The sequence below is a fragment of the Portunus trituberculatus genome, chromosome 2 (genome assembly GCF_017591435.1).
Source record: "Portunus trituberculatus isolate SZX2019 chromosome 2, ASM1759143v1, whole genome shotgun sequence".
Classification (NCBI taxonomy): Eukaryota; Metazoa; Arthropoda; class Malacostraca; order Decapoda; family Portunidae; genus Portunus; species Portunus trituberculatus.
In genome coordinates, this window is record NC_059256.1 from 759,455 (window position 1) to 785,710 (window position 26,256).

General features: G+C 42.1%; 1 protein-coding gene across 2 annotated transcripts in view; it reads right to left on the bottom strand.

The window, feature by feature from the left end:
- The window catches only part of LOC123507171 (vascular endothelial growth factor receptor kdr-like), a 43,496-nt gene extending 17,446 nt beyond the window's left edge, over window positions 1-26,050 (bottom strand). The window contains exons 1-7 of one of the 2 annotated variants that reach the window (XM_045259840.1): window positions 25,746-26,050; window positions 24,950-25,035; window positions 14,931-15,046; window positions 12,646-12,720; window positions 8,831-8,942; window positions 5,824-5,954; window positions 4,962-5,100 (exon numbers count right to left, since the gene is read on the bottom strand). In XM_045259840.1, the coding sequence (XP_045115775.1) occupies window positions 4,962-5,100; window positions 5,824-5,954; window positions 8,831-8,942; window positions 12,646-12,720; window positions 14,931-15,046; window positions 24,950-24,995 (619 nt within the window). In that variant the 5' untranslated portion in view covers window positions 24,996-25,035; window positions 25,746-26,050. Of the gene's footprint in view, window positions 1-4,961; window positions 5,101-5,823; window positions 5,955-8,830; window positions 8,943-12,645; window positions 12,721-14,930; window positions 15,050-24,949; window positions 25,036-25,745 lie in introns of both variants that reach the window. The other variant, XM_045259831.1, reaches the window with a different exon arrangement.
- Window positions 26,051-26,256: the final 206 nt, after the last annotated feature.

Consider the following 26,256-nt stretch of genomic DNA (forward strand, 5'->3'; position numbering starts at 1 on the left):
GAAAAGAGTTCAAACCCAGTTATTGTTGTAAGAAGCTGTGACACAGATGTCTTCATTCTGTTACTCTACCATTCATTTCACCTCAAAGCAAAACTCTGGATGGACACAGGCTTGTGCTCGAAGAATACAAGACGCAACATAAACATAACAGAACTAGGAGACGTACTGACCCCTGAAATATGCTCAGCTTTGCCTGCCTTCCATGCCTTTACTGGCAGTGACTACACCGCTGCATTCCTTCGTAAGGGAAAAACTAAACCCTTCAAACTAATGGAGAACAATAAGGTATACAGACGAGCATTTAGTCAACTGGGATCATCAGAAGTAGTAGATCAAAACGTTCTCTCCATCCTGGAGGAGTATGTGTGTACCATGTATGGTGTCAAAAATGAAAGAGATGTAAATGCAGCTAGAACATACCTCTTCAAGAAATTCTATGGTCCAGGGGACTCAGACAAGCCTTTGAAAAAAATAAAGTCAGCTGACCCATGCTGCCTACCACCATGCAAGGATGTGTTGATACAGAAAATTAAAAGAACTAACTATGTAGCCCATGTGTGGAAGAATGCACACCAGTCTGATCCAGTTAAATTTTCTCTTGATGGTAATGGGTGGAGGACTGATAACCACAAGATAGAATTTGTGTGGTATGAAGGTGAACAAAGTCCAAGTAAAATATTCGTTGAAGCTGGTGAAGCAGTAAATATTCTAGGTGATGAAGAGTCTGACGAAGAAAATGAGTTACAAGAGTACAACCTGTCATCAGATGAGGATGATCTTACATAAACTTAGTGAATATCAATGAACCACAGACATTGTTTACCTCTTAGAGCATAATAAGTGAATAGAACATAAATGAGTTGAATACACACACTGTAACAATGTTGGAAGAATTAATTATTTTTATTGACTAAATAGTTATTAATGATGTATAATAAAGCAGTGACATATGCAGAGCAGCTAACAAGTGTACGTGGATAAGGGAAAATGTAGACTCTTCTGTCGTGGCTATCTCCTGGGGGAGGGAGGTGCTCCTAGGAACAGGTGTCAGATATATATATATATATATATATATATATATAGAGAGAGAGAGAGAGAGAGAGAGAGAGAGAGAGAGAGAGAGAGAGAGAGAGAGAGAGAGAGAGAGAGAGAGAGATACATAGATAGATAGATAGATTTATACTGTATAATAAAGGTCTGTTAAGGGATGTGTAAGAATTTAATAATCACGAATACTTTTCTGTAACCTTGTCTCCCTTTGGTCAACTTTAAGAAGTGTTTTATAATCGCTAAATTATAATCTTCCAAAAATTCCCATCCAAATATCTGTTCACTACCAAAATGTAACTAGCCTTCACTTCTACGTCAACACAGATAAATGCGGGTGGCTGGAGGTCACACGCTGCCACCGCACACTACACTGCTGCTCACTATTTTCACTCTCACGCTCAAACAACTCAAGCAATCGTATTTTTAAAAGTTCAGTGTATAGCCCATTAAATTCTCTATAACATGTAAAATTTATAGTTATATAAGTGTGTAATTAAGGAAAATACAGTTAATTATATTATTATGTATGTAAAATTTTTTGCTATTTCCGACTGTCATTTTATTTTTTCGCAGTTAAATATTGTTTCTAGGTATTTTACTTACTGAATATGAAAGAAAGAACTATTATCACCCTTTAATTTGCCACAAACCCCAGGTCAGTTGCTTTATTTATAAGTGAGTTACATAAGTTTGAATAAAATTTTTAAGACGTAAAATTTTGGCATGCAGTTTAACTTTGACCTGACCTCATGACCTCGTCCACCACTGGCTAACCTTAAGGATTGGCTTTTCTGATACTTCAAGCCATACCCTATAAGGAAATAACACTCAAACACCTGGTCACTTCCAATAAATAAATGACCCCTGGCTCTTGCTCTAACAGGACGGACGCAAAATAGAAGTGAAGCCAGACCTACTACACCTCTCCCAGAGCAACAAGCCCGTTGCTCTAACAGTCACGGTCTACCCAGTAGCAAGCCAGCTACTCAAGGGAGGGCACAACTCCCAGACCAATGACTAATGAGTACTTGTAAAGCACAGTCCAGCCACACACACGTGTCTCTTCCTGTGCCGAGAACGTACGTGTTAACTCCGCTGAAGACTGGCCGGTACTATACACAGTATACTACTGATACTACACAACAGATAGTGGGGGCACACAGCTGCCCACCAAACACACTGGTGACCACGGCCACCAACGAAACAAACAGGACGAGACAACACGTATCTCTCCTCCGCGTCGCTACCCCACGAGTGGACGAACGCACAACAGGAAATGCAGCCCCAACCGGCTACACTTTCCTCAGGACCACAAGCCCGTTGTCCTACACAGCCACGGTCTACCGAGTAACAAGCCAGCTACTCAACAGGAGGGCACAACTCCCAGACCAATGACTAGTGAGTAACAAGCGAAGCCCAGCAACACGACTCTCCCTAACACTGTGCCAGACCGACGAGAGTGCGTGTCTATCTCCGCTGAAGGCTAGCTGGTTACTAACTGGGAAGCTCGCAGGCACACAAAATGGTGGAGAGGGAGAGGCGGGTTGTCTGCTCAGCAGAACAGCCCGAGGGGCCCGCGATGAGTGTCTATAGGCTACGCATATAATGAAATAATAAATTAAAGGGGATTAAGACGGTGCCCATCACAGTATATATATATATATATATATATATATATATATATATATATATATATATATATATATATATATATATATATATATATATATATATATATATATATATATATATATATATATATATATATATATAAACCACACATTTGGCGGAAACCCGCCAACCTGGTAACTCTGGCCTGGCCTGACTTGACCCAGCGCCCAGCGGAGAGATGAAAGGGACACCACCACCACCACCACCAACGTGGCAACATGGGAAAAAAACGCTGCCACATGCCATAGAATTTATGCAAATCGTCGTTATCATCGTAAACATAGACAGTCATTGTACTATGTAACTTCCTTTACTATACACGCAATACATAAAATATCACTTTCAAACACCACATGGATGATAAATAAGAGAGACGCATGTATACGAATGTTGATTTGGCAGCATGGCTAGTTGTAAACGACCATACCTGCCCCACCCTGAACGGACTTCATAGAGTAGAAAGACTATAGGTATGTTTCTTGGAAACCTGATCCTATCGCTTTTAGTGCTATTGCTTTTGCACTTCATTGGGCTGATATGAATCCCTATGCCTTTCCACCTTTCAGGATCATAGGCCGGATGCTCAAGAAATTACTAGAGGACAAGGCAACGCTATTAACAGTCCTACCGCTTTGGCCAACCCAGGTATGGTTCCCGTTGGCGCTTCACTTACTGGCAGACACTCCATTCATTCTTCCACGCAATTCACTAATACTTCCACAGGACCCGTACCGTATACACCTACGGGCACAGAAGTTGACGGCCATGCTGTTATCGGGAGATCTCTTGAAGACCAGGGCCTTTCGCCAGAGGTTGCCGGATTCTTCCTTAAATCTTGGAGAAAGGGTACAGTTGCACAATATGGGTCACATCTCCAGAGATGGATGTCAGTTTGTCTCAGCAGGGAAGTGATCACGTTAGACTTTCTACTACAAGAATTTAATAAAGGGAAGGGCCGTAGCTACAGCACTATTAACTCCATTCGTTCGGCTATTTCCGCCATAGCTACGATTGATGGCAAGCCTGCTGGCCAACACTCCTTAGTTAGCAGATTTATGAAGGCGGTTTTTCAGGAGAGGCCCTCCCTTCCTCGTTACCGTAGTACTTGGGATCCAGATTTGGTTTTGTCTTACTTGCAGATCTATCATCCAATTGTCCCGGAAACTAACTGGTCAACGTGGCCAGGTCTTACATTTTCTAGATACTCGAAATATGACAATTACAGAAGTTGCGGTTTCCTTCACGATAGGTGACCTTCTTAAAACCTCTAGGCCAAGTGATCATCTTTCTGAGATCGTATTTGAGTCCTATGCCCATGATGAACGTTTGTGTGTTCATGCTGCAATCGTTAATTACCTAGACAGGACGTCAGTTTTTCGGGGCTCAATTACCAGTTTCTTCTTAACAACCGTGCCACCTATCACACTTTGAGACATTGGACAAAAGATGTGCTCTTGGCTGCTGGCATTGACCTTTCCATTTTTTCGCCCCATTCCACCAGATCTGCATCATCCAGCAAAGCAGTCCTGACACTCCTCTCTCTACCATCATATCTACTGTAGGATGGTCTAGTACGACCACCTTCGCAAAGTTCTACTGTAGGCCCCTTAAGAAACAGGGCCTTTTTGCACGGGCTATCTTACCCTGATGAATTATGCACCTACTGTTTTGGGGTTTCTTGTACACCTCATGGGATTTATTTAAGAATGTGTTCTTTATAATAATTTTTATTGAGATGTGACACATTGTGGGCATTTTGTTTATCTGTTATCAAATATACTTTGGTCCGGATTGCGTTTTTTTTTTTTTCCCTACCTAATTCAGAGGGCACCGTCGAGTGTTCCTGCGGGTTGAGGGCCTTCTCTAAAGCTCTCGTTGAATACCCCTGTGAGGTCAGTTAAATAAATGGCTTGTTTGAAGTGAAATTGTAAGATTAAGCGAGTACTTACCAGTACGATGGTTGATCGTAATTTCACGAATGCCATTTAACTACGTCACTGCGGTATTAAACGCTCGCCCTTTCCCTTCCCTTTGTTTTCTTTGTTTTCTTAGTTATTATGGTGTCTTTTTGTCCTCAACCCCTACTCTAAAGGACTGACGGGTGACTGGCCACGCATGCATCTCGTTTAATACCGCAGTGACGTAGTTAAATGGCATTCGTGAAATTACGATCAACCATCGTACTGGTAAGTAGTCGCTTAATCTTACAATTATACAATAAAGCACGAAGATCAACTTACTGACATTGGTGATAGTAACCCTTACTTCCTGTTTCTTTCCTCCGCTCTCACATACATATAATCCTTGATCTTCCATTGTAACATTTTCTATTGAAAATCCTTTTGTAGGGTCATACTTCACTCGGTCCTCTTCGGTAACCTAACAAGAAGAGAGAACAATTTATCAAAACATTGGATCTATTAGAAAGAAGCGAGAAAAAAGTCAACACCATGAGAGTATATTTGCAAAGAGCATCACAATAGTATTTTGCTTTTAAACTTGGTATTATACTGATGCATAGCAGTTGACTCATCACTCAACAAGTACCAATAAAAGTCTCATTTTGATGCACCACTTCCTTATTGAAAAATTTATTAACTATTTAGTAAACACAGTCATCCCTCAACATTAGGGAGACGAAGGCGTAGTGGATAAGGTGGTGACCGTGGGATCGAGCAGACGTCCAAGCGTAGGTTCGAATCCCACCACGTACAACCTTAAACACTTTGCCATTTGCCGAGTGGTTTAAAATTACCTACATGTCACCATGATACCCAGGTTCTAGGTGATTACACCCAAGATGAGCTTCGCGGGTGGTGATATGGGCCCTAATATGAGTACAACTATAAATAAAATTGCCTGCGCCACTAATGGGCGGAAGCTGAACAGCGCTTTCCATACACTCTTCAAGTGTGCCTACAGACGCTATGGGCCTTGACGTAAAAGAAATAAAAAATCAGATTCGGTCATTCACAAATTGATACAATATGGGAAATTTACGTAATTTTAACTTTTCAGTGTGACTCACCACACCACACACACACACACACACACACACACACACACACGTAATAAAATATCACTAATACTAATAATACATACATCTATTCCATTTATCTTCAGGGTGACATTGTAGTTACGATTAGTGACAGCACAAAAAATATGCAGAGTTTCTCCAGCGGGACGAATCGGTGCAGGGTTCAGGTGATGGTACAAAAATGACTGGTCTCGTCCTGCGGAACAATGTGTAAAATCAAAGTTTGAAATGACCACTCATACAAAATGCTTAACTATCTGCGTTCACAAAACAATGTCTCACAACATGGAACAACACATATTAATGAAAGTAAATGCAATCAACACCATCAATGACATCATCAGCTGACAAATACTGGTTAATGGTGTTCATCAATTTCAAGGAGGAAATTACTTTTACATGCTGAATTCATATAGCTACACAGATAGTAACAATTTTTATTTTAAATTACTGGTTCGTAGGATGGAGAGGAGAAAGCACTGGGTGATGGCAAAAAACACACAGGTTACATTATTAAATGAATTTCCTTGTTTTGCCTAGTTTAACCCAAGCTAACCTAATCTATCCTATAGTGCCACTATCCACAGCCACTGTCATTACAATATTATAAATTTCTGATTGATATGAGATTCAAATTATTCAAAATTAAAAGATCCATTGAATGAAATAGTTAAGTAAGAATAATTAGAGATGGCAATGCCTACTAACGAACACGTAGTACCTTTGTTTTGAAAGGCATTTTCTGTGTTTACTTGTGCAAGCCCTTCTTACCTATAGAGCCCAACTGAAAATGAAATATTCAAAGTGGGAAACTAGACACTGAAAACAAATTGTGCACCTCCAGCAATCATGTGCATTACATGTATACTTCACAGCAAAGCTTGGCATAATCTGAACATAACTATTTACAGTTATAATAACAAATGATTTGGACTTGTAAAACTGAGATTCCACAAAAGAGTGGACATGAGTGGTTGACTCCTAAAGGACCAGAGGCAGCTGGAGCCACTTCCCCAGGCCAGGACTGGAGGTGGTTATCACTAGCGGTGGTCAGGAACCGATAACTCAAGTATCCAAGGAACCGGTTCCTTGGGCGGTCTTGAAACGCGTTGCTTGATGGTGATGAGGGCAGGGTGTAGCTAGTGTTGCGGGATTTATTCAGAACATGATTAAACAATACAGAGTACTGACTTCCAGTCCTGACAGACTTATGATCGGTGATGGATATTGAATGTGAATGGATGCACGGTTAAGCCAATGATTAATCTTGTCACTCACAAGATTCCTTTGATAATATATGATGTCTGTTCCATGTGATTCCACACTGCTTCGATGCCATTGTTTTACTAGGTTTGAACATGATCACTTTTGTTTTCTAATACCGCAAATTTAGATATAATCTCGATACGTGCACTTTTAACTCTATGTTCTAGAAAAATCTTTGGTGCCAGGGAAAAATTTAAGTTATGATTCGAGAAAAGAAGAGTTAGAGTACAATAAGCAAATAAGTAATTATGTGTGTGTAGTCATATTAGGTTTTTATTTAATCGTGATAACGGTGGCCACTTCTCACTTGGGCAGGCTTAGGTCTTACGACGTGTCAATAAAGGAAAGGCTTGGAATTAATGCTTATCGACTGCACAAGGGTTATTAAGCAACCATGTCATCTTGTAGCCAAGCCTTAGCTGGGTTGAAGAGAAAGCACCACCAATCTCACTAGGTAACTGCCGTGGGTCAGGATCAATCTTGCGACATCACGGCCTCGAGCCGACCTCTTTATCACGGAGCCACCCAGCCCCCAACGTGTCAATGGGTGCGCACCAGTAATATATACCCTATGTTATAACGTCATAGGATTTTTACCGTTCAGAGTACAAAGAGAATTGATGCCTACACTATACCAACACAGTGAACCCTGGCACTGAGTACATTCTAGGTTATGTTAAGAGTAGCATTAGTGATCAGTTGGAGCCTTGTTGCCATAGGGGCAATAGCACTAGTCTTCACTATGCACGTGTCTCCCAGAGCTGTGCTTACACCTACGGGAGACACACTGCATCACACGACATAGTGGCAATGAGGCCCAGATTAGGCTACAAATACTTTTGGGAAGTCAGTGCTTCTCCTGGTGTGTACTGTATGCTGTTTGTTGCACCAAGGGGGGGACAATCTGTATCACTATATCATGGAATGTCCTCTCATTGCTAAATTTAGACCACAAGGTCAGCATTACATGTACAGCCTCATTGACCATCTAGACTCAACTGCCGTGGGTCAGGATCAATCTTGCGCCATCACGTCCTCGAGCCGACCTCTTTATCACGGAGCCACCCAGCCCCCAACGTATCAATGGGTGTGCACCAGTAATATATACCCTATGTTATGACGTCATAGGATTTTTACCGTTCAGAGTACAAAGAAATTATTATGATTTGCCAACACTAAATTGGTGCCTACAAGTGACCAATTTCTTTGAATAATGGAGGAAAGATACGAAAGATTTTATCACATCCTACTTCCTTCATCTGTAGATACTGAGGTTTGCAACAATTCCTAAATAATATTATTGATAAGAAAGAATAATAATTAATATTTTACACACAAAAATGTAGCTTTACATATGAAATTGATAAAAGTTTCTAAACATAAATAAGTGTCTGTCATTCAGAAACCTTCAACGTTTGCATTACTTTAAAATAGCTTATGGAAATTGATTTATATATATATATATATATATATATATATATATATATATATATATATATATATATATATATGATTGAATAAAACAAACAAATAAACAAACAAACACAACAAAAAAACTATATAACTAGAAATAAAAAAAAACTAGAAAGGTCACCTATCTATGTTCTTGAGAAAATGCACTTGAAGTATTGCTTCCTTTATTCAAAATCAGATAATAACTAAAATTAAAAATTTTCAATAATTACTAAGCTTATAAATCCACAATTCTAAAACTTTGTGTCATTCCTTTGCATTCAAAAGAAATTATGAGAATCCAAATCTTTTAATTTTCAACATCAAAAAACTAGGAACAGTTTAATCTCTTACCGTTTACAAACACAAAGACAGAGGCCACACTTTTCTTGTCATTGCTGGAGTCGTTCGAATCATTGTAGCGGCAATAGTAATATCCAGCATCAAAGGGAAATATTTCTTTTATCTGTTTATAGAGGAAATAAAGTAATCATAACATTATAAAATTAATCAAAAGTTACTAAGAACACAACTTTTGAGGTCATGCACTTTGAGATCTTAAGACAACGGTAAAACCTTACTATACTCAGCGCAGCATAAAATGAACATATAGGCATTGACTCTGGGTTTACTGTCACCTCTCCATAGATAACCTGCTTGCCTTCCTTCTTTTTTTTTCATTTACAGGTTAATATTAAATGGCATTTTAAGTTGCCAGAAGTGCACAGTGAGATGCCGAAAACTATCTTTGGCAGAATATAAGAACATGAAAAATGCATTGCACAATACAAATCATTGCATACGCTTTCTTGGATATACACGCCTTTCTCCAACAGTACCCCACCTGTCTCAGCCTTTCCTTCTCTCCCTCTGTTTCTATATACATGTGAGAATTGCATACCCCACTGAGTCCTCCTCTGCCAGGTGCAGTTACAAAGAGAAAAGTTCATAACGAGTATTTCAATAGTAGTAGTTCACTATCACCCAGCCCACGGAGTCAAGGTGATCCTCATGGCATGGTTGTATGTCAATAGGTACACAGATATGATATCCATATTGACACGTGTGAACCTGCCTTAAGTTGAAGGATATGGGTTGTGGGATACATACCATATGTTTGGTAAGCCACTGAGAGAGGAGAGCGGAGGGAGAATTCAACGCTAGCAGTGCGCGGGTATGATGAAACATCTTAAACATTTTATTATCACATATAGATAGATGTTTGTTTGTTTTTTTCCGTAAGGAAGAGGACCAGCCAAGGGCAAAAAAAAAGAAAGGATTAAAGAAAAAGGACCACTTGAGTGCTGGCTCTTCAAAAAGTGACAAAGCGTCAGCGAAAATTCTGGAGCAAATGTTTCGATACCTCCCTCTTAAAAGAAGACAAGTCGTAGGAAATCGGAAATACAAATGCAGGGAGGGAGTTCCAGAGTGTGCCAGTGAGAGGGATGAATGATTGAAAGTACTGGTTAACTCTTGCGTTAGAGTTGGACAGAATAGGGATGAGAGGAAGAAGAAAGTCTTGTGCAGCGTGGCCGTAGGAGGAGGGAAGGCATGCAGTTAGCAAGATCAGTACAAGAGTTAGCATGAAAATAGCGATAAAAGATAGAAAGAAATGCAACATTTCGGCGGTGAGAAAGTGGCTGAAGACAATTAGTCAGAGGAGGGGAGTTGATGAGACGAAAAGCTTTTGATTCCATCCTATCTAGCAAAACTGTGTGACTGGGACCCCTCCAAACATGCGAAGAGTACTCCATACACGGGCGGATAAGGCCCTTATACAGAGTAAGCAGTTGGAGGGGCGAGAAAAACTGGTGGAGACGCCTCAGAATAATTATTTCTTTAGGGTGCCCATTTAAAGGCAAGCTTTTTGGGCACAATTAATGTGTTGGCTGGGAAAACATATGGTGACATCTGGTAGCCGCCTCACGAAACAGAACCAGCTAAGCAATTTGATTTTTTGACCGTGTTATTGTAAACAATCCGTGTAATTTGAAAAAAAAAAAAATCCTACATTTTCTACCTTGCGTTATTCCGAAACTGCATAATCTGAATGCGCCTAGATTGAGAAATATCTGTACACATACACCCCGCCCCCCGGCGCGGCGAGGCAAATGGGCAAGCCTCTTAATGTGTTGCCCATGTTCACCTAGCAGTAAATAGGTACGGGATGTAACTCGAGTGGTTGTGGCCTCGCTTTCCCGGTGTGTGGAGTGTGTTGTGGTCTCAGTCCTACCCGAAGATCGGTCTATGAGCTCTGAGCTCGCTCCGTAATGGGGAAGACTGGCTGGATGACAAGCAGGCGACAGTGGTGGTGAATTACACACACACACACACACACACACACACACACACACACACACACACACACACACACACATATATATATATATATATATATATATATATATATATATATATATATATATATATATATATATATATATATTTTTTTTTTTTTTTTTTTTTTTTTTTTTTTTTTTTTTTACATTACAAGGGCACTGGCCAAGGGAAAACAGTGTTGGAAAAAAAAATCCTGCTGGTTGCCAGGCCCTGTTGAGAGGAAAGTAGGAGAGAAAAAAAAAAATCTAAAAGGAGGGTCCAGTTAACGTAAGAGGTGTCTTGACACTCCTCTTTGAAAGAGTTTAAGTCATAGGCAGGTGGAAATACAGACACAGGTAGAGAGTTCCAGAGTTTACCAGTGTAGGGAATGAAGGAGTGAAGATACTGGTTAACTCTTGCATTAGGAAGATGGACAGAATAGGGATGAGAAGAAGTAGAGAGTCTTGTGCAGCGAGGCCGCAGGAGGGGGAAGGCAAGCAGTTAGCAAGTTCAGAAGAGCAGACAGCATGAAAACAGCGGTAGAAGACAGATAAAGATGCAACATTGCGGCGGTGACTTAAAGAATCAAGACAGTCAGTTAGAGGAGAAGAGTTGATAAGACGAAAAGCTTTAGATTCCACCTTGTTTAGTAAAGCTGTGTGTGGATCCCCCAGACATGAGAGCCATACTCCATACACGGGCGGATAAGGCCCTGTACAGAGCAAGCAGCTGGGAGGGAGAGAAAATGGACGAAGACGCCACAGGACACCTAACTTCTTGGAAGCTGATTTAGCAAGAGTAGAGATGTGAAATTTCCAGTTTAGATTTTTAGTGAAGGATAGACCGAGTGTGTTTAATGTAGAGGAGAGGGAAGTTGAGTGTTATTGAAGAAGAGAGGATAGTTGTCTGGAAGGTTATGTCGAGTAGATAGTTGTAGAAATTGAGTTTTTGAGGCATTGAACAAAACCAGGTTTTCTGCCCCAATCAGAAACAAGTGAAAGATCAGAAGTTAGGCGTCCTATAGCATCTCGCCTTGAGTCATTTAATTGTTGTTGGGTTGGGCGTCTGTTGAACGCTGTTGAATAATGCAAGGTGGTATCATCAGCATAGGAGTGGATAGGGCATTGAGTCAGATTTAGGAGATCATTGATGAATAATAGAAAGAGAGTGGGTGATAGGACAGAACCCTGTGGAACACCACTGTTGATAGTATATATATATATATATATATATATATATATATATATATATATATATATATATATATATATATATATATATATATATATATAAGAGAGAATATATATATATATATATATATATATAGAGAGAGAGAGAGAGAGAGAGAGAGAGAGAGAGAGAGAGAGAGAGAGAGAGAGAGAAAGCGAAGGAGAATGGCTTGGTGAACTGAGTAAATGTGGCAACAGTAGAGGAATGGGATGCCACGCCTAAACTCTTATTTTATGCTCTAATAAGTATAGTAAAATATAATAAAAATAAAAATAAATAAATAGATAAATAAACATAAATAAATAAACGAAATGAAATAAATAAGTTAAAAAATCTGACAGGTTGTGTTACTGGTTTGTGTTGAGCTGGTCGTGTAATTTTGCTGGAAATGTGCAAATAAACTACACACTTGCCGAGCTGCTCTAACCATGTAAGGTAGAGTTGATTACACTGACAGTAATCACTTGCCATTTTATTGCAAACACTAACAGTAGCATTTTTTTTCTATCAATAAAACAAGTTAACTAACAGCAAAATATGCTTAAAGAACATTAAGTGTAGGGAAAACTCTTCAGTGTTCAGTTATACGTAACAAATGTTCATCAGTTTGAAACACTTACTTCAAGTGTGGAGAGATGGGGCAAATCTGCGCCCTCTTCTACTGTATTTGTAACCTGCACATAATCAGACGTTTGCTGAAAAAAAGTTCATTCATTTCAATAAATTCTTTATAATGACATGAGTTTTGTCTCAGCTGTAACTTGAAAGGAAATATTATTAAACTGAAAATTAGGGTTTTACCACTTCAAGACAACTCAACATACATTTAACTCATAAAGTGTTCACTGTCTGGGAAAGTAAGACCATTGCAAGGTAAAAGGCAACATGCATATCATGAGGCAGTTTCTATTTAAAATTCTACTTAGTATCTAAATCAGGGGTTCATAACCCGAGGTTAGCAAACACAAAGCAGTTCACAAGATTTCCAGGGGTACTTAGATGGCTGATCTCATAATATCCTTTGCAGTACCATTGCATATTGAGTTAGTTCTAGTCACTAAATTAATGGAGCTTCAGGCAGATGGTATTATAACTCGGGATTCTTACCAAGAAAAAGGTTGAGAACCTCCTGATCTAGATGTTGGGCATATACATCCTACATTAAACTCTTTGGGAGAAGATGCATTCAGCATATTGACTAAGTCAATCTTAGACACAAGTGATCATGAGAATGAAGAGATCTAGTAATGTCTAGTTGTTTCCCTAATCTAAAATTCAGTTATTCATGAAGTAGATGCAGACTCTAACCCAAAAGCAAATCAGGTGAGGAGCTGGGCGCTCATCTTTGTTTTTGTATCTGTGGTACAGGAACTATACGTCCAAGAGCTCTTGACAAGTCTTTTATAACAAGTATCTATTTGAATACTTTTTTTGCAAAATGCTTCATTTGTGACATTTTCCACCATAATCCTTCTCTTTGGAGTGTTGGGTATTTCAGGTATATGTATGGCTGTACATGATGTTGTCTTATGAATAACAGCAAAGTGGGAATAAAATTGTAAGTGTTAATTTTGTGTTTGAATTCAAATTGATAGTTTTCCAGAAATTAAATACTTTTCCAGAATCCTTAATTTCTCTAATGCTTTTTTGTACAAAACGAGCAGGTTTGACAGAGAGGGAGACCCACATTTTGTAGTGTCAGCAGTGGGGAAACTTCATTACCATCCCTTGCAACTTTTCTATTTGTCGTTTGCTCTCCATTATTTGAGGGATGTGTTTGTACAGTGCTCATTAAGGGTGGAGATGGGGGAAGGAAGGGTAGGGGGGGATCTCATGTCAGGCAAGGTCAGGTAAAGACAGCGTTAGACAGTACAGTGCAATGAGTCCCATGGAAGCTGACTTGGCAAAAGATGAGGTATAAAATTTCCTGTTAAATTCTTAGCAAAAAAAACTTCCTCAAAACGATGCGATGTAGAATGGAATCCTTTCTCTCTGTATTCATTATTATTATACTTTTTATGTATCTGGGAGACGAAATGAGGAGAGCAAAAAGGGATACAAAAAATCCCATTCAAGTGCCAATTATCCATTTGGCAGACAAGGCACAGTGCCAGGTAGTACGAAGCTCTGTTGGCCTACGAAAATATACACTTTACTTTTGTGCTTGACTGTTTGTTATATTTCATATTCATCTTGTGGATAAGTGTATTAATAAAAAGCTTTAGATATCAGTAACAATGCAAAAATTGAGGAAAACGTAAATATAAGCTGAGCAATACAGCCTACAAAATAACAAGGAAAAGAAATTAAAGTTGTTTAGAGAACATCGAGATGCATTTGTATACCTACAAACTGATGGTCAAAACTCAAGGCGGTGAGACATGCAGTCACATACTTTACACTTTATTTTCCTAATTAAAGCATCTCTCAAACCAACAACACTACATTGCTTTCCTTGAACTAAAACATCACATGCTGTGGCTTGGCCTACAAAATGTATAATCCAGCCAATCCCAAAAAGAAAACACCAATACTAGGGCGGAGGAAGAAGGTATATTATTTCTTCTGATTTATCTTAGTAGCTCTTGGAACAGTGGAGCTGTAGGCAGAAGGAAACACAGGAGGACTTTCTGAGTCTACCAGTAAAAGGAATGAAAGTGCAAGTAAACATGGTGCAAGACAGTAAAGATAAGCTACATTTAGATGTAACTGAATATTTTCCAAATCAAAGGATAAAAAAGATTTATCATTATGATGACTGAAATGTGCCATGACTATAGACGTACAGTCTATATACTGTGGATATTAAAAGATGAGAATAATTACAACTAAATATGACTAACAAATGAATATTCATGAATTATATTAAGTTTACTTGTCAATAGAAAAAAAAGTGAATACTGACATCAACATTTTCCCAGTGTAGGGCCTTGGAGCCTCGGCAGTGCAGGATCAGGTCACCAAACTTTTCTACATCTTGCATTTCTTCACCGTCAATTTGTGGTGGTCTGATGCTCCACACTGCTGGAATTTAATCAGAGGTGGAAATGCTACTTGTTTACTGAACTTATCAGAAACATGTAATAATAAGGATAATAAAAGATAGTAATAACAATACTACTACTACTACTACTACTACTACTACTACTACTACTACTACTACTAATGAATATCCCTCAGAATATGATAATCACATGAAGTAAACAACTGTCAACCTCATTTGCTGCTAACCTAATATAAACCATGAAACCATTACACATACTTTATATCTAAGAACATTTCCTTCTCCTGTCTCTGGTAGGAGTAGTTAGTAGTGGCGTTAGTTATGGTACATGTTAGTCTGACTGGAGCATCAGCCTGATGCCCACCCTCGCCCAGTCTTGGCTTGGCTTTACCAGGTAAGTCAACCAGGTGGGTTAACTAGTGTAACCTCACCTAATTAACATTACCTTACTGTCTCCCCCTCCCCTGACGCCCGGAAGGTTACGCGCCGGCCCCCTGCACACCGGACCCCCAATGGATTAGTAATGTAGCCTCCACAATCCATATGATCCGTAGGGAATCACCGCAGCTTCTCACCAAGACCAAAATCACTGTAGCCTCTAACGAAAATAAGAAATAACTACGAAATATTCATCGCGAGGATCTCAAGCTGCGAGAGAAAATTAGGAATCCTGGCTGATGAGAGTGTACCAGTTGTACAGCACTGGTCCAAGTCTGAACAGTGAACAATTCATGACGGCTTTCACTAGAGACTAGAGACTAGAGACTTGACTGGTAACAAAAGTGAACCGCGGTCAGGCTACCAGCCACGAGGTGGTGGAATAATACAGTGCCAGCATTCCCGGACCCTGTCCTGAGGATATGCCTCGCTACCTCAACGTCTCGCAGTGAGGAAAAAATTGAAAAAAAAGTCAGTAATTATACTTTCTAATCTTGTTTATCTGCAACTCTCAAAATTCCTGTGAAATAAGATTTTCTGTACAGTCAAGTGGGAAATATCCATGGATATTATAATACCACCAAATCTTCGCTAATTAGCATCAATGATTCTTGGTTGGTTAGTATGTTCCGACAATTCCGGTGGTTATTCGCTAATTACACGACTTAATATAGGGCACGTTCCTTCACGGAGGAATACAAGATATACGCCTTACGTTGTGCCTCGTGATTTACCGGAAGACAACTACAAGTGTTATAAATCGCTTGGAGTTGGAGCATGAATGAATACTAGAAATAGGTTGAATAAAGAAATTATTATTCGGAGTTACACAGTAATATATATAATCACGTTGATGGAAATGACACAGAGGAAGGAACTACAAAGCCTCCCGCCGCCGCGTTGTGACTCGGGCAGCATTGAGGCTCACTCAGTTTACACTTTGAAAGCCGCAAGGGAGCGTGGCAGGGGCGTTTCTTGGGACTGAAAACACTGGGAGCTGAGCCCAGACCCTTATAGGGATGTCTAGGAGATCCTTCCGGGGAGAAAAACTCTATTTCTGTCTTTTCTTTAGCCTTGTGGTGACTTCAAAATGTGTCAAAATTAATTGTATTATACAACTACAAGTTCTTAACTCTTTAGTGGCTCGTTAACGTACACTTCTCTTATATTTCTTCTTTCTTTGGCCGTCTCATACCGGAGACGACACACTACAGTAGGGGTGACTTTGTCCAATATGAGTATGTTCACACCAGGCGCGATGCTAGGCCATTCGCTGTAGTGGAGGCTGGTTGACTGACAGTTGTTGACGTGGAGGAGGAAGAGGAGGAGGAAAGAGGAGGAGGAGGTGAAGGAAGAGGAGTTATTAATGTTATCTTTGGTCTTGAATAATAATAAGAATAATAAGGAAGGAACTGGGTATATCAAGCAAATATGAAACGACTGGAATGTGGTGAATATCATCATCATATTTAAGAGACAGAAATGGATGAGGGAAATTTGGATAGTATTTCAGACTGACTCCAGCTCAGTTCTCTGAGGTTCTATCATTCAATGAACAAGGAGGCGGTGGCGTAGTGGATAAGGAGGTGAGTGTGGGATCGGGCAGAACCCCACCCGTATGTTCAAATCCCACCACACATCACTTTGAAACTATGCCATTTGTCGAGTGGTTTAAAGTTACTTACATATCACCATGATATCCAGGTTCTAGGTAGTTACACCAAGGATGCGTTTGGATGATGATATGGGCCCTAGTATGGGTAGCACTATAAATAAAATTGCCTGCATCACTAATGGGCGAAAGCTGAACAGCGCTTCCTACGTACTCTTCAAAGGCGCTATAGGCCTTAACATTAAAAAAGAAAAAAAAAAGCAAGGCACCAACTACAGGACATCCATCAGTTCACGGTGAAGAACGGTGAGTGAGTGAGGGAGAGATGAGGAGTCAGGTCAATGCGGTCAAATAAAGTTATGCCTCTGGAGACGAGAGCACAAAGGCGGGAGTCTCAAGGCGATCTTGGAATCGGTGCAGGCAGATTGGGTGGCATCTGTTCCAAAGTTTCTAATCCGGTGTGAACACTCCAATGGGGAGTTTTCAGAATTAGTGGTTGCCACCAGGTGGCAGCACCAGGGTTGTCCCCTTGTCACTCATAAGAGCAATATCAGATATACCTACACTGTCATTCTACATACATAAAGATACAATAAGCTTATATTACATATTTTTCTACATACTTTCTTCAAAGTAGTAACACATGTAAAGCCAAACTCTATTCATGAACAAATGTATACAAGTTGATTTTCTAATGAATCGGCAGTTTAGATTTATTTAGTCATCTCAGATTTCCAAAACAGCACACCCTTGATCGGAAATGTATTAATCCAGACGACAGGAGACATACGATAACGTTTCGTGCTAGTTAAAAGCCCAAAATTACATAGATCTACTTTCTAGTACATGAAAACAGCAATATGAATTAAAAATAGGCAACTCGAGTGTCTTGGCTATAGTAATGCTGTATCTCTAACCAAAACAAACACCTGACTCTGCCGCGCTGGTTGAACCTGAGAAACACGTTGTTATACAAGAAGTTGATTCTTTTATGTGGTGCCCATCTCCACTACGCCGTGAGCAATGGATTACGGTAGCTGGACAATACAACAGCTCGTCTGCTGCTCGATTACTTTGCCATGTCGCTCGCTTCGTGAGAAGAGATGCTAAAATCCCCACGAAAATAACTAGATCTATTTATCACGATCTTACTGAGTATGCAGTGTCATATTATATAGCGCAGTCTGATTATTTATCTTTGCCATTGTCCAAATCAATAGATTTTATACTTGTAGTATCCCTTATTTAATATATTGAAAGCAGTTTACTCGATAATCACAAAAAAATATTTCTGTTTCCCCCTATATTATCCACACAGGATATTTAATAGTCGATACATCATTTCAATACTATCATGATAATCAATGTTCTATGTATATGTAACCAGCTGGGATTTACTAAAACAATATTTTAGCTCATGTCACTAGGGGACAACCGGCGGCCATGACAGTTCTCAAAACTCCCCATTGGAAATACGAGTACAGTGAGGTGATTTTAAGCCACACGGCTTCGCGTCTCGTGCGTCGTCTGCGTCGTCTCCGGTGTGAAATGGCCTTTAGGCTCCACCCATTTGACCTTCCCTTCCCGATCCATGCCCTGTTCCTCCCCTTGATCAGCCCCCCTAGATGGGAACCGCCTTGTCGTGGTGGGGGCTTGCGTGCCCTGTGACCTGGCGAGCTAGGCTAGAGGGGCTTAGGCCCCTGCTCTGCCCTTTCGAGGGGAGAGGGCTACCCATGCTAGTACGGTCGCCAGTGAGGGGCCAGACTAAATGGTTCCTACGTAGGCTGCCAGTGGACCAGCGGAGCCACCCGCTGGAGGGATCGCCCAATAGGGGCCGTCCTGTGCTGGATGGTTGGGTGTCCAGGCTGGGATGCTTTGGGAGGGGTCTCAGCTCTGTCGTGGACAAACATTCGTATCATGTGGGGCCTTTTTAAAACGACTGGTCCGCATGGGGACGAGGTACCCGTCCACGGCAGCCAGCGCTCCTCCCATTGTAGTCCCAGTAGGTGGTTTCCTTGCCCCTGGAGCCAATTTTTGTGTAGCTGTTTTTTTATGGGAAAACACAAAAACATTCAGGTTCTCGTGAGGTGGCTGACCTGGCCCACGAGACGTCATCTTCAGGTCTGAGTGGGAAGGAGGATTCCCTCCACAAGGGCCTCCCACAGCAGTCTCCTGTTCTGGGAGTTCTTCTGAGGGACGCATTTCTGCTGCATATGACTCTCTTGATGGTAAATGTTAATCCATCATTTTCCTATCATGCCTTGCACTCACTTCTCAAGGCGTATGGCACGGTTGTTCGCATTCGACTGGTTTATGATAAGGACTTTCCTTCTAACCGCTGCTATGTAACGTTTATGTCATGTGATGAAGCCCGTTTGGCTTATGAACATGTAGCATCTCTGCCCTTGCCGGCCATGGCTTTAAAACTGAATTTCTCCAGTCACGTAATATTTCAGACAGTGACATGGATTACATCCCAAATGTTTTTGAAAACTATTTAGAGAATTCAGTTCCTGAGTCCGCCAGATCCCGCCTCCACGTTGGTTTGTGGCGTACTATAGAAATGGGCGTGGGAATTTCATCCATGCCTCCCGGTACCTGTCCAAAGAAATCGGCACGATTCCTGAGGGAAACCTCAAGAAATATGGAAGGGGTGCTAGTGCGAGCTAAAGATATTACGCAAGCGAGGATGTTGCAACATCTCCCATGCCCTTCTGACAGCATGTTTGAGACTGTTAAGGCTCATCCCACCTTTAATTATAGCAAAGGTTGTGTTTATAGTCAAGATCTTTATGAATTTCCAGAAGAGGAAATACTAGCAATGTGTCCTAGCTCAGTACAAAAGGTGACTAAGATGAGGAACTCCTCCAACATGGTCCTTCTCACCTTTTTGGTTCCACCCTTCCTGACCGTGTTAATATCGGTCCTATTAATCTTAGGGTGAGGCGTTTGTTTCTCGCCCTCTTCAGTGCTTCTCATGCTATGGGTACGGTCACGGCAAAAGCTCGTGTAAGGAAGCTTCCCGATGTGGTAATTGCTCTGCACTCGACTCACATTCAGAGGAGCATTGCAATGGTGCAGCTTATTGTTTCCATTGCCGTGATGCTCACCAGGTACGTTCCAGGCAATGCCCCAGGTATCGCCTGGAGCAGGACATTCTACAACTTGCTAACACTCAGTTCATAAGCCTAGGTAGCGCCCGCCGTGAACTCCTGTACCGCCAGAAGGACGGTACTGGTGCGACATCCTATGCTGCATTGGCCGCTCGCTCTTCTGCTGAGTTGGCCGGTCCGAAGACGACAACTCCTGCTACCTCTCGCTCTGTTGGGGCGGGTGGTCCTGTTCATTTGGCCAATAGGTTTGCCCTATTGTCCGATGACTCGGTTGAGTCAACTCTTAGAAGTGACGAGACAAATACGGACTTGACCAAAGTCACCCATGTAGTAGATGTCCATTTGCCACCTGTATCGCCTAAGCCTTTGAAGGGCCTGACCAAACGGCACCGCGGCTCTGCGGAGTCGATAGATTTAGCTCAGCCTAAACAGTCTAAAGTTTCTCCCGGTGTACGTGATCGTGAGTCCTCGAGGGACCGTTCTGCAATGGTAGCTCCAGTAGTTTCTGTCCAGCCTCCTGTGACGCCCTCCGTCTCAGATCGGGCTTCTTGTGATGAGGACGGTCTGAGCATGGAGACGTCCGATGATATTGTCACAGCCGTCCCTCGTGGACCCACTGTATCGGAAAGTGCAGTCCAGCCTGATCCTCGTCCTCCGAGGACCGGTAAAAGTGATGATAGTTCGCATCACCCACCGATAAGCCGAAAGGCTGCGGTCCAACGACCCGGCACATCTCAACCCCGGTGTCTTCTCGTCGTTTGATTATTTCTAGTCAGGTCAGTCACGGGCAGCCTCAAAAGGCTCGCTCGTCCACTGCACCCAAATAGTCGTCTTCAAGCTTCTACAGTGGAACTGTAGAGGCCTTCGCGCCTCGTGGGGAACTCCGAGCTTTGCTGTCGGAGTTCTCTCCAGCCTGTGTAGCTCTACAAGAGACTATGATAGGTGATAGTACTTATTCTAGTCCTCCTGGCTATCGTGCCTTTTTTAACACTCCTTTCCCTGACCAGGGCCACCACGGTGGCACAGCTATTCTAGTCCGTCAGGATATACCTGTTATCCCGGTACAACTTAACTCTCCCTTCAGGTGGTTGCTGTTAAGGTCTTTATGGGACGACTGTACACCATCTGCAGTTTATATCTCCCTCCTCGGCTTCCTGTCTCCAGGGGTGAGCTTGACGGCCTGGTGCGTCAGCTACCTTCGCCATTCCTCTTGTTGGGAGATTTTAACGGCCGTCACCCATTGTGGGATGAAGGTGCTAGTAATCCTCGTGGGGTTTTAATCGGTTCTTTTATTGAGGATGAGGGATTGGAGGTTTTAAATTCTGGGGATGTTACACATTTCCATAGTCCTACTGGGACTTTTACAGCTATCGATCTTTCTATTTGTACATCTAATTCTTTACTTGATTTTAATTGGCGGGTCCTACCAGATTTACACGGTAGTGACCACTTTCCGATTTTATTAGAATCTGTGAAATCTGAGCCACAGTCCCGGCCCCACGCTGGGTTTTAGACAAGGCAGATTGGCCTCGATTCACAGACCTTAGCTCTTTTATCCGTCCGCTGGCTGACTTTTCTACTTGTGCTGAGGCTGTTGATTATTTTACCGATTTTTTATTTCAGTAGCGCTTCAGACAATCCCTAGGACGTCAGGTCGCTTTACTAAGCGTCCCGTTCCTTGGTGGAACGCAGCATGCACTGCAGCGGTGAAAGAGAAACGGGCAGCTTTCTCTCGTCTCCGGCGACATCGTGGGGACCCGCAGTGTCTGGAAGCTTTTCGGCGCTGCCGAGCTCGGGCCCGCCGCGTTTTGAAAGAGGCACAAAGAGCCTCTTGGAAAGCTTATGTGTCTTCCATTAATGCCCACACCCTCTTACGGATGTCTTTAACAAAGTCCGGCGAATTGCTGGGAAAAATTCTGCTCCTCTTCCACCAGTTTTGTTGTCTGCTGGGCGAACGGTGGCAGACCCTAGGACTGTCGCCGACCTCTTCGCGGAGCACTTTGCCAATGTTTCCCGGAGGCATCCTGCAGCTCCAGGCGCACGTCACCGCCAGAGAATGGAATCTCTCGGCATAAATTTTTCTTCCACAGGAGGAGTCTTATAATGTCCCTTCTCTGCCTCCGAGTTGCGGACTGCTTTGTCCCAGTGTCATGACTCTTCTCCTGGCCCAGATGATATTCCATATGCCTTCTTGCGCCACATGTCTGACAGTGCTTTTAACTTTTATTAAATCTTTATAATATGATTTGGCATACCGGTGACTTTCCTACTTCTTGGGCTGTGGCAGTGGTTCTCCCATTTCCGAAGCCTGGGAAGGATCATCTCCAGGCTACGAATTACCGTCCTATATCTTTGACGTCTTGTATTTGTAAAGTGTTAGAAAAGATGGTAAATGTAAGACTCATGTGGTACTTGGAGAGGGGGAAGTACTTGTCATCGGTACAGTACGGCTTCCGAAAAATGAGGTCTACTACGGATGCTCTTTTATCCCTAGAGTCTTCTATTTGTGAGGCCTTCGCTTATCACCACCACCAGGTTACTGTATTTTTTGACCTGGAGAAGGCCTACGACACAGCTTGGTGTCATGGGATTTTACGTTCCTTGTTTAATTTTGGTCTCCGTGGCCACCTTCCTATTTTTATCCAGCAGTTTTTATCCAGACGTCTTTTACGGGTTCGTGTGGGGAGTGTTCTCTCCGATGCTACAGCTTTAAATGACGGTGTCCCACAGGGAAGTATTCTTAGTGTTACGCTATTCGCAGTTGCAATAAATGGTGTTATAGATACTCTACCGGATGGCGTTCACAGCTCTTTATATGTGGACGACTTGTGCATCTCTTTGCTGCTGCTAGGATGTCACTGATTGAGCGAAAGCTCCAACTGGCAATAAATCGGGTGTCCAGTTGGGCCAACATAAACGGTTTTCGATTCTCCACCTCAAAGACCGTGTCTATGCATTTTGTCGAAATCGTGGTGTCCATCCAGATCCCGATTTATATTTAGCCAATAGACGCATCTCGTGTGTGGAGGCCACTCGATATCTTGGCCTATTGTTTGACAGCCGTCTTACTTGGGTTCCACATTTCCGTTCTCTCAAAGCGTCTTGCAGGACGGCACTATCCCTTCTTCGCGTTTTAAGTCACACCTCTTGGGGTGCGGACAGGGACACTTTGCTGCTTCTTCACCGTACACTTATACTTCCAAAGCTGGAGTACGGCTGTGAGATCTATTCATCCGCAACGGATGCACGCCTACGCACGCTTGACCCCGTACACCATGCTGGGGTCCGCTTGGCTACGGGTGCATTTCGGACATCTCCAATACCTAGCCTTCTAGTGGATGCTGGTTTCTGGCCGCTCGACCTCCGGCGCCAGTCTTCGATGCTCCGGTGTTGGTTTCGCACCCACCGTCTTCCCGATTCTGTCCCTTGTATGTCAATGTTGCGGGACTCGCGTTCGCAGGCGTATGACACTCGACCGAGTCTACCTAAACCTTTTGGCCTTCGAGTGGCAAACCTGATGATGGATTTGTCCATCGACCCCACTCCTGTCTACTCTTTCCGGCTCCCACGAGTTGGTTATTGGCAGCTTCCGGTTGTTTCATTATGCCCTCCTGCCATAGATGGCAAGAAGGATTTTTGCCAGCTCTGTCCCACACACGGTTTTAGAACACTTTTTATCCATTCTGATGATATCCCCGTTTTTACTGATGGTTCCAAATCTGACGCAGGCGTTGGATTTAGTGTGGTTTTCCTCTTTTTATCGGTGTGGCAGCCTTCCTTCGGTAGCCTCCGTCTTTACTGCGGAGCTGTCTGCCATAGTTTTAGCTTTACGGATTATTTTTACTCTCCCGGTTTCGTCTTTTACAATTTTTAGTGACTGTCGCAGTGCTCTTACTGCTCTCTCTTGCACTGTCTCCCTTAACCCTTTGATTTTATCAGCCCTGGAGTGGCTATATCTTCTTACCCAACGAGGATATCGTGTTGGGTTCTGTTGGGTCCCTGGTCATGTTGGTGTTCCAGGGAATGAACACGCAGACCGCCTCGCTAAAGAGGCAGCAAGTCGCGCTCCGTCTCCTTCCCTGTTCCGTTTCGAGATATATTTCATGCAATTCGTGTGGCGATTGCAGCACTTTGGCAGAGGAGATGGCTAACGGGGGTCGCAACTTTGAAAATGGGAGAGGTTACTACTTCCACACTCCCTCAGTGGACTTATACCCATGTCCGGGATCGCCGTGCACAGACTTTATTGGCGCGACTTCGTATAGGTCACACGTACCTTACACAAAGGTACCTCCTGACCAGGGACCCTCAACCTTACTGTGATGACTGCTTGGTGCCGCTTACGGTGCGGCACCTACTAGTGGAGTGCCCCAGTTTGACTGACTTAAGACACCGCTACCTCTACCGCTGTCGCGGTAGAGATAACGGTGTCTATTATATCTCAAAGGTCCTTGGACCAGAGTGTCTGGCCCAGGGCCATGACGTTTTTAGGTTTTTGGGAGAAGCTGGGCTTCTCCCAAAGCTTTGAATTTTATACTTATTTCATTATATGCATTTTAATATTTTATTTAGTTTTATTGTCTTTTTAGTTTTAGATACTCTACTGTTTTTAACTGCCTTTATATAGTTTTTTTTTTTTAACTGCTCTGTCTTTTAAATTATTGAAGCGGCGCCAAATGACCTCAGCCGTTGCGGCGCCTTAAACAAAATCCATCCATCCATATCATATAGACACGAATTTCGATGGACTGCCTTACCTTGGCAACACAGCAGAAGCAGAGGGAATAAAAGCTTCGTCTTCATTGTCCTAAGTCCCGCTCACCGTGGTCAGCACGAAACCAGCCTGGAGGGAACAAACACAGGGTAACAATGGGTAAAGGTTCCAAATTACCAAATCAAACAACTTTATACAATCTCAGTATGAATTAATTTCATACGAAGAAATTGGTTAGTAAATTGGTAAAGAAATCAATTATATGACGCTGCCAAGTGGAAAAAAAAAGCAAACAGCTAACTCTGCTAGACTAAATTTTCAAGATGCTGGTCGTGTGCTTCACAATTTGCGCTGAGTCACCAGCCATTCATTCAGTGGTTCTTGCCTGGTGGTCTATGAATAGTGACTTACTGCATGGTTCTCGGTACATCCACTGTATTTATTGAGGAAATTTAATTGAGTACTCAAAGTAGTGCATTTGTGCTATAGAATATTGAGTGTGAACAATTTAATTAAAATAAATAACTTGCCATTAATTTTATAATACAATTTCTATTGGAATCCATTAACGATTCTTAAGTTGTAGCTAGTAATTACTACTTCAAATTGCCTCAAAATCGACAAAGAAAAAAGAAGAAAAACTATTGATCAAGATTCATGTTGCTATACTGTACAGTGTATATATACATATATATATATATATATATATATATATATATATATATATATATATATATATATATATATATATATATACACACACACACACACACACACACACACACACACACACACACACACACACACACACACACACGATGGATGAAGGAAACACTCACCACGAAAATAGGTCCTCTCTGTGATGCGTAATACTGTCAGATCCCACGCTGAGAGTTGATGCCACAGCGATATATCCAGCACATCCAACTCACCCTGCCCTCCTACCTCGCTCTTCCAACACACAGTGACAGGAGATGCAGTGGTTAGCGCTCGGCCAGCATGTTGGTGTGTTGTTGTTGTTGTTAAGGTTTGTCAGCCTCTGCTGACACGGGCTCCGTAGAGCCCGTCAAGGTAGGGGCGGATTATTACGAGGGTGTTAAAATAACAGTGGCGGTGGGTAGCTGGTGACAATGTGTGCTAGAAGGCACACATTGTCACCAGCGTCCTCGCCAGCATGTCAGCCACACTACAGATAAATCTGAGTTGCCAGTGTTGGCAGACAGACGTGCAAGTGTTTAGATACACAGGCCGCAATAGACCTTGCGATCATCAAAATATGACCTGACTTACGACTACTGAGGTGATACTAGAAGAAAAAACAATAAAGCAGAGAGAGAGAGAGAAAGCATA